At 33.6% G+C, this 16819-nt stretch overlaps 1 protein-coding gene across 1 annotated transcript; it reads right to left on the reverse strand.

Annotated features, from left to right (window-relative positions):
• Window positions 1-945: 945 nt before the first annotated feature.
• Window positions 946-16070, reverse strand: LOC109788285 (LEAF RUST 10 DISEASE-RESISTANCE LOCUS RECEPTOR-LIKE PROTEIN KINASE-like 2.4). The gene is made up of 4 exons (XM_020346977.3): window positions 15163-16070; window positions 14480-14515; window positions 14353-14379; window positions 946-2480 (listed from the first exon to the last, which is right to left on the reverse strand). Exons 1-4 carry the CDS (start codon window positions 15974-15976, stop codon window positions 1249-1251), a joined length of 2109 nt encoding a protein of 702 aa, XP_020202566.1. The 5' UTR covers window positions 15977-16070; the 3' UTR covers window positions 946-1248.
• Window positions 16071-16819: the final 749 nt, after the last annotated feature.

A 16819-nucleotide genomic window follows, 5' to 3' on the forward strand; every position in this document is an offset into this window, starting at 1 on the left:
TGTTAACATAGTTAATACAAGAATTACTTCAAGAAAACATAAAAGAGAAGAGTTTAAGGAGTAATCATAGTTATTATTGCTTAGCTTAAAATACCAAGTTTCTTCTTCCAAACTTCATCCAGTTCTTTTAATAATCAACTTTGCATTTTGTCATGTCTAAATATTCCTATGTTATGTTTTCTTTTTGTACAATGATCATGTTACTTTTGACCAAGAATTGTACTTATATACAAGAAAGGCATCTATATTATAAATGCAATATATCTAGAGAAAATTATCATGTGTAAGCATTTACATTTGAGTTTCGAATGAGTATGAATATAAAAAAATAAAATAAAAAATAGTGCAAATTTTGGTTATAATAAAACGTGCAAGTGTTGGACTTGTTTTTTCTTTTGATTATGTATAAAGACTTAATGTGTTGGACATTTGACAATTGAGTCTTTAGTATATGTTCATTTTACTTAAGAAACATATTAAAATTTGATAATCCTATCCAGTTATTTTAAGTGCATATAGAAGTTGTTAGTACAACTATAATTATTATTTATACTTAAACATAAGTGTGGTGCTTTGGACATGTGCATGTTATGATTCATGCAAATATTCATGGAGATATTAGTCCATCAAAATACATACCATTTTGTTACCATTAGAACTTAAGAGATGTTGAACATTAAAAAATGTTTTTGGTTCAATAATTTTCCTTTTTTTATGATGACAAAGTTGGATTAATTTCATCTATGAATTCAACGAAAAATGCATCATGCATCAAAGTATAGTAAAGACATACATTAAGGTATATGTTCCTAGTGTATAAACTCCCACTAAGTTTTTAACACTTATCTTTTAGAGAAAACTTAACATTCTTCAGTATATACAGGCAAAACTATCTAAGCAAATAACTTAATAGATCATGGACAATATAAGAGTAAATCATACATATCAGAGTAAGAATATGTACATGGATTTTATATAAACATGAGTAAATGTCAATACCATCATACACATTTCTTTTTTGCTTTTTACAACATCAACAAGCATATGGGCAAGATAAAAGTATACATCATTGTCAATGAAGACTATTTCTTAGCTATTTGTTGAAAAATGCAAAAAAATTTGATCAAGCGTTTGGTCGATTTTATCACCCATCTTCTTGCTAAATTGATTAAGGCAAAAAGAAATCTAGCTCGTGCATTGCAAAAATATGCATATTAGCTTATTACAAATATTTAAAAGATAATGGTCCTAGTCAACATGAGTAATACTTTCATCAAGATAACTTGTAGATCCTACAGAATCAGTTGAAAAAGTTTGGTTTGAGTTGTCTTGGAGACTCTCTCGAATCATTTCATGAGGATATAAGGAAGGCTTTGGAGGCATTTCAATGTTCTCAAGTTCTCCTTCTAACATTTCTACTACTTTGTTCATCGAAGGACGATCACTTGGTTTCAATTGTATACACCATAATGCTACTAAAATCATTTTTTTTGCCTCATTATTATATTCCTCCTCGGTAATCTCTTTCTTTTCTTTTTCATTTTCTTCACTCAATTGATCATATATTTGGAGAGGAAAAAAGATTTCACTTGAATGATCTACATTTGGACTAAAATTTCTTCTCTTATTTGCCATTTCCATCAAAAGCATTCCAAAGCTGTAAACGTCAGCTTTGAATGATACTCCCCCAATATTATGGTAAAATAACTCAGGGGCCATGTATCCAAGTGTTCCTCTTACTGCAGTCAAAGTGACAATACTTTTATCTATAGGATAAAGTTTTGCCAAGCCAAAGTCAGAAACTTTCGGAATATAGTTATTGTCAAGCAGGATGTTATGTGGCTTGATATCAAAATGCAAAATTTGCATGTCACAACCTTCATGCAAATAAGCAATACCACGAGCAACTCCAAGAGATATCTCGTATATTTGCCTATAAGTTAAAGAGATATTATCCTGCTTGGAGAAAATATATTTATCAAGAGAGCCATTGGACATGAATTCATAAACAAGAACACGATTTGATGCCTCAACACAAAATCCAATAAGTCGCACCACATTCATATGGTGTATTCTTCCAATAGTTGCAACTTCGCTAATGAACTCTTGCCCATTGTCCTTTGATTTTTTCAACATTTTTACTGCTACAAATGATCCACTACGTAACATTCCTTTGTACACCAAGCCAAATCCACCTTGGCCTAGCTTTTCCTTAAAACCCCTAGTCATGTGCTTTATTTCTTTAAATGAGTACCTTAATGGAATAAGGGTATTTCCTTGCAAGAAGGCTTCGATATTTTCATACTTTGATTTATGTCTTCTTCCCCACTTGCAAATCAACAACACAACAAAAGCTACCATGCCACATAAAAATCGAATTATAATGAATGGTATGACGTATTTTCCTGTGCTTTTTCCTATTTCAACTTCAATTTCATCATACTCTATAGCTTTATTTAAGCCAAAAAGTTTTACCAAACCTGCATGGCAAAAAATTTGATCATAATTGTTTTGATAATAAGTTCTTTTGTTATCATCCAAAATCTTCTAATAAAATATTTCCAATTCATTACTACTAGATCCAATATTATTTAAATTATTTATTAATTAAAGTTGTAGGATATAATTATTGCAAAATAGTTGTATGTAGCTAACATTCAAATTATAATAAACTTTAATATACATTTATGTTTCATAAAAGGAAAAAAAAATAGAGGACATAAAAGCCAAGATAAAACTTTAGAAAATAATTCTAAGAAATACCCCCTTTAGAAATTCAAAAAAGAAAATAGTTAAAATATGATTTTATAATCATACCAATAATATATATATATATATATATACACAAATTTTTATGTATTTTTATATAGTACTCGTTGAAAAATACTAGCTCAATTTTCTTCAATGGAAATAATTAGAGCATTTAAAGAAAGAAATAATACCATAGCCAAAAAAAACACTTAATATGAAAATGAAAAATCATGAGACTAAGTTTATAAATGCCTCTATTATAAAGTAAGATATTAATTTCTTTCTTGACACAACCAAAATTATCTTTCAGTCTTACAAAACATGAATGGTATACAATGTCACATTAATCTTATTAAATAGCATAAAAATTATTTGTTTCTTTCCTAAAGAGTATTACAATAAGTTATTCACCGAGTCTACCACTCATTGATTTGTTTATTAAGGTTTCCCTTTACAAAATGGTGGGATGTGTTTTTCACCCACAAATTGAGTGGGTTTTATTTGATTATATCCCTTTCCACGACCATTAAATGATGCATCACCCCGTTTAAGATGATTATTTATGTTCTCAATCTCAAAGGTCATGAAAAATATCTCAAGACCATGATATATTCTTCTTTAACTTTTTTCCAAGCATTTGATATCACTAAGAATACTTAGAGTAATTATGGTATCTTCTTAATAACAAATGAAATCCTAACAATTCTCTTTTTAATCAACTTATTTGGGTGGCACCATTGTAATGATACTTTAGCAATGGTTATTGCAATTTTCAATTTGCATAATGTTTGATTAATTATCATAATTGTGAATTTTTTATAGCTTTTCCTCCAACAAACTTTATATTTAATGAAAACTAAATATAACATGTTTTGACTAGGATTAAAACTTGAATTCTTATCTACAAATATTATCATTAAGTTATCGCCAAGTACCACATGATTTTGTTTATCATGGCCTAACTTAAAAAGAGAAATTTCATTTGTAACATATCATTGCATGATTTATAGCTACATATAGTTTGTAACTCCAATTTTTTTTTATTTTTCTTAACTAACTTAATTTGTACCATTTATAAGTGAAAATATTATTTAAGCCATAAATTAAATTAATTCATAAATTTAATAGAAGCTTAGATTGTGTAGTGAAATAGAAGATCTTTACTAAAGCTAGAAGATTTCTTTTTCCCCTAATTTCATTGATCTTTTCTACTTTTTTCGTATAGCTGGTTCAAGATGACGGATTTAAAGATTCAAGCTCCCGAAGTTAGGAATCTCAAGTCAAAACCATGTGGAGTTCACATTCTTCTTCCTCATCTTTACTTAGTTGATCGACTAGAGGTAAGGGGAGTTTGTGAATTGAATTTTGTTTGATGAATACTTGTTGTTTTGTTGCTTGGATTCATAACTGGATGATTGAATTGGTGAAAATCATGGATTGGAAATGTTATAAAGAAGTGCTCTTGAAAGGTGTTCTTGAGTGACATGGATAATCTTGAAATTTGGTGGTCGTATGTATTGTTTTGAGTTGGTTTGGTGTTGTCTATGATGTATGTATGCTATTTGGTGGATTACATGTTGGATTGGTCGGAATTTCATGCAGGTTTGAGCTAAATGAAGATTCTGCCAAACACATAATTCTTCAACACACTGAGCATGCCTTCATGGCACTAGGTGTGGCTCAAGTTAGAGGTTTTTTACCTTAATCGTATTGGGTGTGGTATTGATAGCGTCAAGCATTGGTCAATGAGGAGCTTTCTAACTTGATAAAACCGAGCGTAGTAATGAGAGATACCAAACGTGAGTTCTCAAGGAGCTCTCTAACTTAGTTATGTTGGATGCAGCTAAAGAGGCATTGAGTATGATCAAGTCAGTACCTTTTTACTTGAATGATTTCAGGCATAGATTAAGTGGCGTTAGGTATGAGTTAGGTAGAGACTCTCTACCTACGTGAGGTCGAAAGTAGGTTTTGCCACGCCAAACATGATTGACTCAAAGACAGAAAAGTTTATGCCTCAATAGCACTAGATGTGTAGAGAATGTAGTCAGGTGTGGTTTATTTGATGAAACTTGGTGGATTTTGGTCAAGTCTTGAAGATCATATGAAGTGTAGTGCTTTCTTACTTGCCATGTTACGTCATATGATTATGATTCAATATGCTATGATCTAGGATATTGTTTAGTGAGGTGTTGAGTTGTTAATTGATTTATAGTTGACTAAGTTGTTTAGACATATGGTGTTGTGATACATGTCTCGATTTTGTGTTGATAATTGATTATAGTTGTTAAGTTGCCCAGACTTGTGGTGTTGTGATACATGTATTCATTGAGATATATAAAGACTATAGTAGAGAAAAAATATTTTTTAAAAGTTTTCATATCCCATTATGTAAATACCATTTGTGGGGCTCAAAGAGGCCAAAGTTGAAAACCCATTAATGAGTGAGGTTGCTCCTGAACAAGTTGGTGTTTTAAGGTGTCTCCTTTAGGATTTATATGGAACTGTATAAGGGTCAAGTCGAGTCATACGTGTATAAGGTGACCAAATTGAGTAAGGTATGAATTTCAAGGTTTAAATCCTTAACTAATTAATTCAAAGGTGCATGGTACTTGGAGGGTAGTTAGTGGTTTAATCCTATAGGAGGCTTAGCTTATGCATGATACATTGTGGTAGGCTAACACATAAGCTTTTCTACCTTAATAGTAATACTAGACTTTCTTAGTTTAGGTGGAAAAAACCTAAGAAATCAATCTGACCTCTATGTCAACTGTTGTTTCTAGTTTGATAACTAGTCGTTGTTTCTAGTTTTATACTAGTCAATGTGATTCGATAGGGACAAACCACTTAGACTATTCATCGTTGTTATAGGAGATCTCCGTTAGTTATTATGTGTAATGATGCATCCGTTGTTCAATTGATTAGAAATTATCATTAGTTGTTTAATAATTTCTTTGTTATTAGTCATTGCTCCGTTGTGTGACTTGTATATGAAATTGTGAAATTTGAATTAGAATTTGTGAAAGTATTAAGATATATTTGAAAGGTATTTATAATCTATACTTAGTTGTTTATATAATGATCAATTGTTAGTTGATTTTATTTAGTTGTTTTCGTTAAATCATTGATGAATGATATCAGTTGAAGCTTTTACTTGAGCTAACTTTTGTTTGTCCGTATAATTGGAACTGTCATGATCATACTTGGTATGAGAGTAAGGTAGTGTAGACACCCAATTTCGTCTGGGGGCATACAAACAAGAGAATGGACCTCTGTTATGAAGGGAAGGAGCTCCCAAAGCATGCAAACATCAAGATAGGACATCAGAAGACCCAAAAGCCCAAATTAATTGTTTTTAGTGGCCTAGAACAGGCTGTTCCAAAATCAGAACGGGCCGTTCCCAAGTCCAGAACGGGCCGTTCTCGAATTGGAACGGGCCGTTCCGAGGCTCCTAAAAGGCCTATAATTTGTAGGCTGGAACGGGCCGTTCCAGAATTGGAACGGGCCGTTCCAATCTCCTAAAAAAGGGTTTTTAACCTTAACTAGAACGGGCCGTTCCAAGTTATGAAAAATGCCTAAAAACTCTTTTTTGGAACGGCCGTTCCAGCATAGCCAAGTGTGTGTTAATTGTGTCTCTGGAACAGGTCGTTCTAATTTCAGAACGGGTCGTTCCAGTTACCAATTTAACCCACAACGGCCATATCCAGAACGGGCCGTTCCGATTTTGGAACGGGCCTTTCTGGACCCTTTTTAAAGTCTATAAATAGACAGTTGGGGCTCATTTCTCAGGGGTCCAAAAATTTCGTTCAGACTCCCTAGAGAGCTCGAAATTTCTCTCTTTCTCTTTCCCTCTCTCTTTTGTATTTCTTGAGATTTTGAGAGACATTGTAGTGTGAAGGGTTGCCAAAAAGCACCTAAAATCTTCCTGTTTTGAAGATATAATAGAGCTCATTCAAGAGGTATTTCAGTTAATTTCTTTCTCTATTTTTTTATTTCTTACTTATAATAATTATTGATATAATAAAAACAATCATGTAGACATTTTAGGGTCAACCAAGCATGTAAATAATTATTAATAAAAGGGGATTTAATATTTCTATTATTATCATTTATAAATGCTAACTTCATCATAGGGTACCAATTAAGGACGTTGTAGGGGTGCTTAATACCTTCCCTACACGTAACCGACCCCCGAACCCAATTCTGGTTATCAAGGCCATTATTGGATTCTTTTACTTTAAAAAATCTTTTCTTTTTTCAATGTTTTGAGTAAAATATTGGTGGCGACTCCATGAACCTATTTTCAAAACCATTAATTAAGGATTAGTCTGGTGTCTGGACATTCCTTAATTAATGAGACTTTTAAAAGGATGTCTAAACCATTAGTCGTGAGATCGGAAATTTTTGGGTTGCGACAGGTAGGATTAATAGGATAGCTTGGTTGGCTGTTGAAGGGTCATGCTGATGATAACCCAGTTTTGGTGATGTTATTATTATGTAGCATTATTGTTGTATAGACTCTTGATCGGCTATTAGGGTTATTTTGTATACAGTGGTTTAGTTTATGTAGAGTGTATATATGTACAAGGTATATATGTAATCCCACAAGATGATTTATGTTTTAATTTTATAAGCAAGAATTATTTTTATACCTTCAGCCCCTATACATGTATATAATGCATGAATGACTAGGTAACTATTTCATGAGAACCCTAGGGTAGCTAAATATAATTTAGTATTTTTACTATGTTGCAATTGTACTAAACTAATTATAGTGACCTATCAAGTCGTTACATTTTTATGATATCTAGGTTGGTTGCGTCTATATAGGGACACTTTGTAGGGGTTTACCTATTGTGTTATTGTTGTGTACTTTGTTAAGTCATGTGGTGGTGTTATGATGTTAAGTGTTATCTTATGGATTACTTGATCTCGGTATAGGATGGTAGGTTGACCTCTTAGATATCTAGTTCCTCCTACTCCCCAGACTAATGGAGCTTAGATAACACGGGCCATCAAGATGATAACAACTGTAATAAATTGGTAGAATGCAACTATGGCTCAACACCAAACTACTAATATGAAACAGTAGACTATGATGGCCCAATAACAATGGGTTATCTTAGATTAGATGGAGGCCAACAAGGTAGTAGTTAAGGTGATGAGGACAACAGTTCCATAGAAGTATCGTGGACTGGTTGAGTTCAAGTAGATGAACCCCCCTCTATTTAATGTATATGTTAGCCCCAAAGATGGCAGACCAAAGAGTTAGTGACATTGAGAAAATCTTTAGGGTTATGGTTGGCCTTGAGGATAAAAAGGTGACCTATGTTGTGTTTATGTTTAGTGGTGAGGTAGAATATTGGTGAAAGGGTATTCGACAGATGATAGGGGCCGGAAATGAAAAGTTTGGTTAGGAGAACTTCAAAAGGGTATTTCTCCAAAAAACAAAAACTTTTTGAATAATGTCAAATATGCCAAGGAGATGGAGTTCTTGAGACTATACCAAGGGTCTATGACTGTGCAAAAGTGTGTAGTCAAGTTTGAGAACCTTGATAGATATTATTCTCAGGCCACATCTAAGGCTTGGAGATATAGAAAATTTAGTGAGGGTTTGAGGCATGAATTAAAGAAGATGTGGTGCCTATGGACATTGGTGATTTCTGTGTGTTGGTGGAGAAGACCAGGATGGTGGAGAGATTGGAAGGTGGTAGTCAAGTTGTGAAGGCTACTAAAGGGCCAGTTGGGTCCAAGAAAGTTGGTAATTTGAGAAAATCTTATGATAGACCCTAACCACAACAATGAGGTTCTATCACAATGAGTCATCCTTTACACCCAAGGGAGGAGCTCAAGGTGTAAAATGCTTTAAGTGTGGAGGACCTCATATAATTAAGGATTGCATAGTTACAAGGTTCTAGTGTTACTAATGTAACAAGTTTGGGCATTTGGCTAAAGATTGTTCTAACAAGGCTACTTAAGCTAGAAGTGCATCAAGGGTGGAGAAGCCTACAACTATGGGCTGAGTGTTTGCATTGTTGAGAGCTCAAACTTTAACTTCATTAGATCTTGTGTAGGGGAAGGGCAAGGCAACTGGTAAGGATGTCTCTATCATTTTTTACTCAAGTTCCACACACTCCTTTATATCTATTACCTATGTAGGGAAGTTGAATTTATTTGTGGATTTTTTGGATGTGAACTTAGATGTGGCTACTCCTAGTTTTGTTTATATGGTCATGTTTGATGTTTTTTTAAGGTGCCTAGTTGAGGTGTTTGGGAGGTGTTACAGAAATAACAATTTGTTTTCCTCTAATCAAGTTGGATGTAATTTTATGTTTGCTAACCATGTTCTGATTGATTATTTTAAGAGTGAGTTAACCTTTCCTAATGTTGAAAGGGATGGATTAATCTCTACCAAGCAAGTTGAGGGTCTACTGAAGGAGTGAGCTGAGTGCTTCATGATTCTATCCTCTTTGAGTGTAGAAGGTAAACAATTGGTGAAGGTAATGAAAGTGGTGATAAATTTGTCTAGAGGTTATTCTTGATGAAATTTCAAGATTGCCTCCTAAGAGGGAAGTGGAGTTTTATATTAATCTAGTTCCAAATGTAGGGTTAGTATCAATAGTTCCATATAAGATGGCTACGATGGAGTGAGTTGAACAAATAAATGGAGAAGCTCTTGGAGAAAAAGATGATTAGACCTAGTGTGTCTCCATGAGATGCTCCATTTTTGTTGGTTAAGAAGAAGGATGGTGGTGCCAAATTGTGTGTGTACTATCGATAGTTGAATAAGTTGACCATTAAGAACAAACACCCACTACCTCAGATAGAAAGCTTAATGGATCAATTGAAAGGAGCTTCTATTTATCCAAAGTTGATTAAAGTTAGGTTACCACCAAATCAAAGTGAAGGATAGTGACATACCTAAGACTACTTTTAGGACTATGTATGGTCATTATGATTATGTGGTAATGGTCTTTGGAGTGAACAATACCCCTACATTTTTCATGGAGTACATGAAAAAAAAAAAAATTTGGACCATTTTTGTATAATTTTGGTGTTGTGTTCATAGATGACATACTTTTCTATTTAGGATCTCTAGAGAAGCATAATGAGCATTTGAGATTGGTGTTGAATATTTTGAGGGATAAGAAGTTGTTTGTCAAACTCTCCAAGTGTGAATTCTAGTTAGATGAGGTAAAGTTTATGGGTCATGTAATCTCTGCTAAAGGGATTTTTGTGGATCTAGCCAAGGTTGAGATAGTGCTGCAATGGAAGTGTTCTGACTATTTTTGGAACTAGGAGCCTTATTAGGTTAGTGGGTTACTATTGAATATCCATTGAGGGATTCTCCAAAATAGTAATGTCTCTGACTCAACTAACTAGGAAAGATCAACCTTTTGTTTGGACTGACGCATGTGAGGAAAGTTTTTAGGAGTTGAAAAGAAAGTTGACCACTTCACTAGTTTTGGTGTTACCTGACCTTAATGAACCCTTTGATATGTTTTGTGATTCTTGTCACCAAGGTTGGGTGTATGTTGATACAACAAAGGAAGGCGATGGCTTATGCTTCAAGGCAATTGAAGCTTTACAAGAAGAACTACCCCATTCATGACCTTGAAGTACTTGTTTACTTAGAAGGAGCTAAACATGAGACAAAGGATGTGGATGAAATTTTTGAAAGATTATAACTTCCAATTGATGTATCATCTTGGGAAAGCCAATGTGGTGATGGATGCACTGAGCAAGAAATCCATCCATATTTCTTCATTGATGGTAAAGGAGTTGGAATTGATTGACAGATTTAGATATTTGAATATCTATATAGAACTGGCTCAAGATTACATTAGTTATGGGATGACCACAATTACTAATGAGTTCTTAGAGCTACTGAAGGAAAACCAACTATTAGATCTAGATTTGGTAAGCATTGAGAAAGTAGTGGGCTTTGAGGTTGGAGGAGATGGGACTTTGATGTTCAAAGGTAGAATTTCTCTACCACAAGATTTTGAGTTAAAAACAATGGTTCTAAAGGAGGGCCACAAAAGTCAACTTCGTCTCTAGCTCCGTATGATTAAGATGTACTACGAATCCTCTATGTTGGTATAAGGAGGGTGAGTCAATTGTAGTGGGACCAGAGCTATGCATACTATAGAAAAGGTAAAGATGTTTCAGGAAAGGATGAAGACTTCCTAGACTAAGCATAAGTTTTATGTTGATAGGAGAAAAAAGACTTTTAAGTTTGAGGAAGGGTAACATGTATTTCTCAAGGTGATGCCCACTACTAGAGTGGGAAGGTTGATAAAGTGCAAGAAAATAATGTCAAAGTTTATTGGACCTTATCAAATCCTTCATCGTGTAGGTTTAGTGGCATATCAATTGGCTTTTCCACCATTCCTATACAACCAGCATGATTTGTTTCATGTCTCCTAGTTAAGGAAGTATATTAATGACCCATCATGTTATGGAGCCTAATGTTGTGAAAGTAAAAGAGAACTTGACTTATGGAAAGCAATCAGATGCGGTTGTGGATCATAAGGTGAAGGAATTAAGGGGTAAGTCCATCAGATTGGTCAAGGTGATTTGCGATGTGGCCACCAGTGAGGCTACATGGGAGATGAAAGATAAGATAAGAGATCAATATCCATTTCTCTTTTCAAGTAAGTTGATTTTTGGGGACAAAAGTTCTTGTTGTCGAGGAGAATTATACCATTGTATGTTTTAGGTGTTTTATTTAATTATATATGATATATGATTAAATTGTTGAATATTTGTTATTATTGTTATTTTAAAGCTTTAAGGATCAAAAGCTCTTGAGAGTTAAGTTGTCTTTAAGATAGTCATGGACAAAGTTAAGTTGGTTTAACCTAAGAAATGGTATATGAGATTTTTCTTAAGGTGTGAACCTCATAATTTCATGTTTTAAGGAAAACAAGAGAAAAGTTAGAGAAAAGGTCTCTAGAGCTAGAAGATTTCTTATTCCCTTGTTTCCACTGATATTTTCTATTCCTTCCCTACATCTGATATGAGGTGACGGATTTGGAGATTCAAGCTCCTAGAGTTAGGAAACTCAGGTCGAAACCCTGAGGAGTCCACATTCTTCTTCCTTATCTATTCTCAATTGGTCGACTAGAGGTAAGGAAATTTTGTGAATTAATTGAATGTTGTTTGATGATTACTTTTTGGTTGTTGCCTAGATTCGTCATTACATGATTGAAATTGTGAAAATCAAGGGTTTGAAATGTTATAGAGAAATACTCTTGAATGATTTTCTTGAAATATATATATATATATATATATATATATATATATATATATATATATATATATTTGGTTGATTGCATGCTAGATTAATTTGGATTTCATGTAAGATTAAGCCAAATGAAGATTCTACCAAGACCAAAATTCTTCATCGCTTTGGGTGCACCTTCATAGTGCTAAGCATGGCTCAACATAGGGGCTCTTTGTCTTGATCACACTAGGCACGAGATTGGTAGCATTAGGGGTGGATTAGTGAGGAACTCTCTAACTTGGTCACATTGGGTGTAAGTGCTCAAGGTGTTCTCTAACTTGGTGACGTTAGGCACAAGTGAAGAGGCATCAGACATGATCAAGTCACTGGTTCTCAACTTGAATCACGTTAGGTGCAAGTTGAGTAACAATGGGCATGAGTCAGGCAAAGACTCTCTACCTAATTGAGGCAGGACATGGGTTTTGCCATGCCAGGCATGATTGACTCAAAGACTTTTTGCCTCATTTACACTAGGTGCAGATGGATTGGCGTCAAATGTGCTTAAGGCAAAAAGATCTCAACCTCAATAACGTTAGGAACATAGGGAATGACATTGGGTGTGGCTTGTTTGATGAAACTTGGTGGATTTTGGTTAAGTTTTGAAGATCATTTAAAGTGCAATGCTTTCTTACTTATGTGATGATGTATGACCATGATTCATTATGCATTGATCTAGGATAATATGTAGTGAGGTGTTAAGTTGTTAATTGATTTGGAATTGATTAAGAGTTTTAGACATGTGATGTTGTGATACATGTCTTAGTTGGATTTGTCTCGATAATTGTTGTTAAGTTGCCTAGACATGTGGTATTGTGATACATGTCTCCATTCAGATATATAAAGATTATAGGATAAAAAAGATATATTTGAAAGTTTTCATATCCAATTGATGGATATTAGTTGTGGTGCTTAAAAAGGGTAACATTGAAAATCCTTCGGTGAGTGAGTTGACTTTTGAATAGGCAGGTGTTTTAAGGTGTCTCCTCTAGGATTTATGAGGAACCGTATGAGGTCAAGTCGAACCATACATGTATAAAGTGACCAAATTGAGTAAGGTATGAACTTGAGAGTTAAAATCATTAACTGGTTACTAAAAGGGTGTGTGATACTTAAAGGGCAGCCAATTGGCTAATCTCATGAGAGACTTAGTTTATGTTTGTTAAGGTTGTGATAGGCTTGCACCAAGCTATTTTGTTCTAATAATAATATTATATTTTCCTAATTTAAGTGACAAAATCTGAAAAATCAATTTAACCTCTATGTCAGTCGTTGTTTCTAGTTTGATAACTAGACTTTTTTTATTTTATAACAGCCTATGCAAGACTGGAAGATTATAATCTTATCATCATTAAAATTCCTAACACAAAAATCCTCCACCCTAACTTACAAGGGAGGAAGTGGGGTGAAACAACAACAAAAAGTAAGAATCAAATGTTTCAAGTGTAGAAACACCACACTATGCTAACGAGTATCCACTAAAAGGTACACGTGTTTCATGTGCAAAAAGTTCAAGTAGATAGATGAAGCTTGTGAAGGATAAGCAAACCAATAACCAATGGTCAACAACATGAAAAACACAAGAATGATAGTTGTATGAAGAGTCTCTGGGATGAGTAGAGTTGAAGCCACCAAGTTTGTAGTCTTCATTTGGGAGAGTTTCTCACGGATGCTAATCCCTTACCTATGTTGTTTGATTTAGGATCCTACATTTGTTTATATCCTACTTTTGTGTGAATAGATTAGAATTTTCTAAGAGTGTGTTTAGATGAAGATTTTAACTCCATTTGTTTATATTCAATTATTAAATTGTTTTCCCTAAACGGACTTAAATGTCATTTTAAGAATAAATTTATTATCTTCCAACTATGTCTTAATTAATTGTGTTAGTAAGACTTTAATTTTGCTAAATTACGAGGATGTGAATTTGTAACTACCAACAAAGTACAAACTTCTTTGGAAGAATTAAGAACTCTAGGGAAACATGTTTTTACCATTCCTAGAAGTTAACGAGTGATCTTCATCTAGACTTTGTACTAGTGACAATAGATTTTCTTGAAAATGTACCTAATTTGCCTCTTGTGAAAGAGATAAAGTTTGTCATAAATCTTATTTTGCAAATGAGACTAATGTACATCCTATATATCTTAATAGGATTGAGATAATATTAATTTTTTTCCTCCACTTTAAGATCATTATAAAGCATGTGCCTCTACAAAGATGAATGAAAGAGAATAGAGTAAATATAATAAATGAAAGATACATTAGAAGATACATGTTGAACAATGCCATATAGATTAGAGGGAATAAAAAATTACCTTTATAAACGCCAATACCATATAAAGCTGCAAGAAATATATTGTGGCGTCAACATGTTAAACAATAATACTACTACAATTAAGGAATCGAGGAAGTGATGTAAATAAATAAGTATAGAATCCTTACCAATAGGGGCAAATATGTAGATTATTCCCTTGCCATCTAAAAGAAAAGGTTAAAATGAAATTTAGGGAACTAAAAGAATTTCGAAAAAAGAAAATTCATACCATCTTACATAAATATATGCAAAATGATAGGTTATCTGAATAAATAAAAAAAGAATCTGAACAAAAAGCAAAATATTTTATTTTATAATTCAATATTATATTTCGTGCCATTCAAAATTCTCAATTAAAATATTAATTAATTGTTTAAAAATATTATTTCTTTATTAACATGTTATTAGTGTTAAATATGAAAGATTTTCCCTATAGACAATTTTCGTTAAAAAACTTTATTACTTTTAATTGAGTCTTTTTTTCTTAACTACATCTTTTCTATTAACAAATAAGACTTAAATTTGAAATTTTCTTAAAAGATTTCAGTTTAATTCTACTCATAACAACCACATATTAACATTTTTTAACCATATAAAAACACTTAATAAAAACATATAACATGTGTCAAACATAAAATTTTAAACTACAAAACATAAGTCAACGGTTAAATATTTACTGTATTAGTTTTCCTACATATATTTATCAATTATAGGTTAGTGATTTAAGAATGGAAAATTCTATGAATCCTTATAGAAAATTAGTATTACTAATATTTATTGTTGAGACAACAATGTGAATTGCCTCCCTTACCACAGTCGTACGTGGCTTTGTTCCCATCGTAGACCCAACTACAGTCTTGCTGGTCACATTGGACTTCACCGCTGGATTCATCGACGACACGGCAACCCTTCCCCTTTCCGCATCGTTCTTCACAAACAACGTATAACCAAGAGAGCCCAAACCCACGCCAAAGCGCGTCGTGGATATCACCATAAGAAACTTTCTCGTTAGACACTTTTTGTGTTCCCCAATTCGCATAAGTAGCCACCTTTAGTTGGCACCCAACCTTCACGTCCTTCACACCAAATCCAAAATCATTTATCGAGTCTTTAACAACAGCATACACGTGTCCTCCAGAGCCACAACCGGCGCTTTCTACGGCGACGTATCTGGAATCATCGGTGATTGGGCCGGAACAGTTGAAAAACGCTATTGACGCTTGGCCTTGGCCCTGGCCCAATTGTAGCGGGTCCAGCCCAGGCCCAAGATAAGTGGCACTGAAATTGCTGTAGTGTAAGAAATAGCGGGGCATGAAGGAACACTTAGCGTCCTCCGCAACGCCCGCGTCACTCACTCGGATTGTGTACCTCTTGTAATCTATTTCTAGCACGTGGTATTTACCTGAAAACAGAGTCAAAATCGTTGTGTTGTTCTCGCAATCTAATTGGTACCTGTTGTCGCCGCAGTGAGGCGAGTCACCTCTGAGTCGAAAGGGGTGAGTTATGTTGCGAATGGTGCCGCTGCCGCATGAGGAAACGGGACAGTCGTGGATAAGCGAGGCAGCAGCACAAGTTTGTAGAAAGAGAAGATGGCTGATAGTTATTGCTCTTTTCATCTTTTTCATTCCGATGAAAGAATAGGTGTTTGCATTCTTGGGTGAGGCAAAGACAATTCATATTTATGTGGATCAAGGAAAGATATTCAATTGTTGTCAGCTGCCACACAGCTGTATATTCTTTTTATAGCCTAAATATCTTTTTTCTTAAAAAAAAGGAGTTAATCATCGTGAGTCTAAAATTTTTTATACTGAAAATTAATTAATTTTTTAAAATTATTTATTTTATTATTATTTTATTAAATAAGTAATTAGTACGTCACTATTAAGCAAGATTTTCTTAGCAACTAAAATCAAAAGGTAGATATATTACATGAACTTACTTCGATGAACGTATCTGAATTAATTTTTATGGTTTCTATTTCAATTTTAAAATTAATGTTTAAAATCTCATTAAATTCTTAGCTTATTTGCTAGGAGGCCATTAATTGGGTCAACAAACAGATTTTTCCTTTTATTTTTTCAACTTCGTATCTTTGGAGAACTTTATTATTCACGTTGCTTTTCTGGAAAGTAGCTGGGGGACATTAATATAATTGCTGACTTTTGTTACAGCAAACAAAATAAATGCTAGTACTTCTTTCCACTTGTTCAGGATTAATGGGAAGAGAAACAAGATATTTCTTTCAGTATGGAGACGGAGTAAAAGGGTCAACTGGTGTGAAGCATTAAAAAAGCTAGCAAAGCATTAAAAAGATCTATACGCAATGAAGTTAGTCCAGACACTACATAAATTTACCCTTTCCAGATGGAATTAGCCATTGCGACTTTTTGTCACTTATCAAGCATTTAAATGATAACCCGTCATATTCATTCAGACCATTGAATAAGTTTTAAAATGTAATATATTTG

This window comes from Cajanus cajan, chromosome 9, assembly GCF_000230855.2.
Source record: "Cajanus cajan strain Asha chromosome 9, NIPB_CcT2T_4, whole genome shotgun sequence".
NCBI lineage: Eukaryota > Viridiplantae > Streptophyta > Magnoliopsida > Fabales > Fabaceae > Cajanus > Cajanus cajan.

What these genes read in the sequence shown, in the direction of transcription:
- LOC109788285 (XM_020346977.3), bottom strand. Translation starts at nt 15,976, where the DNA reads ATGAAAAAGATGAAAAGAGCAATAACTATCAGCCATCTTCTCTTTCTA. An exon ending in CTACATATTTGCCCCTATTG is followed by an intron (nt 14,380 to 14,479) that starts GTAAGGATTCTA and finishes TATTTCTTGCAG; the next exon opens with CTTTATATGGTATTGGCGTT. An exon ending in TGGTATTGGCGTTTATAAAG is followed by an intron (nt 2,481 to 14,352) that starts GTAATTTTTTAT and finishes TTTGCCATGCAG; the next exon opens with GTTTGGTAAAACTTTTTGGC.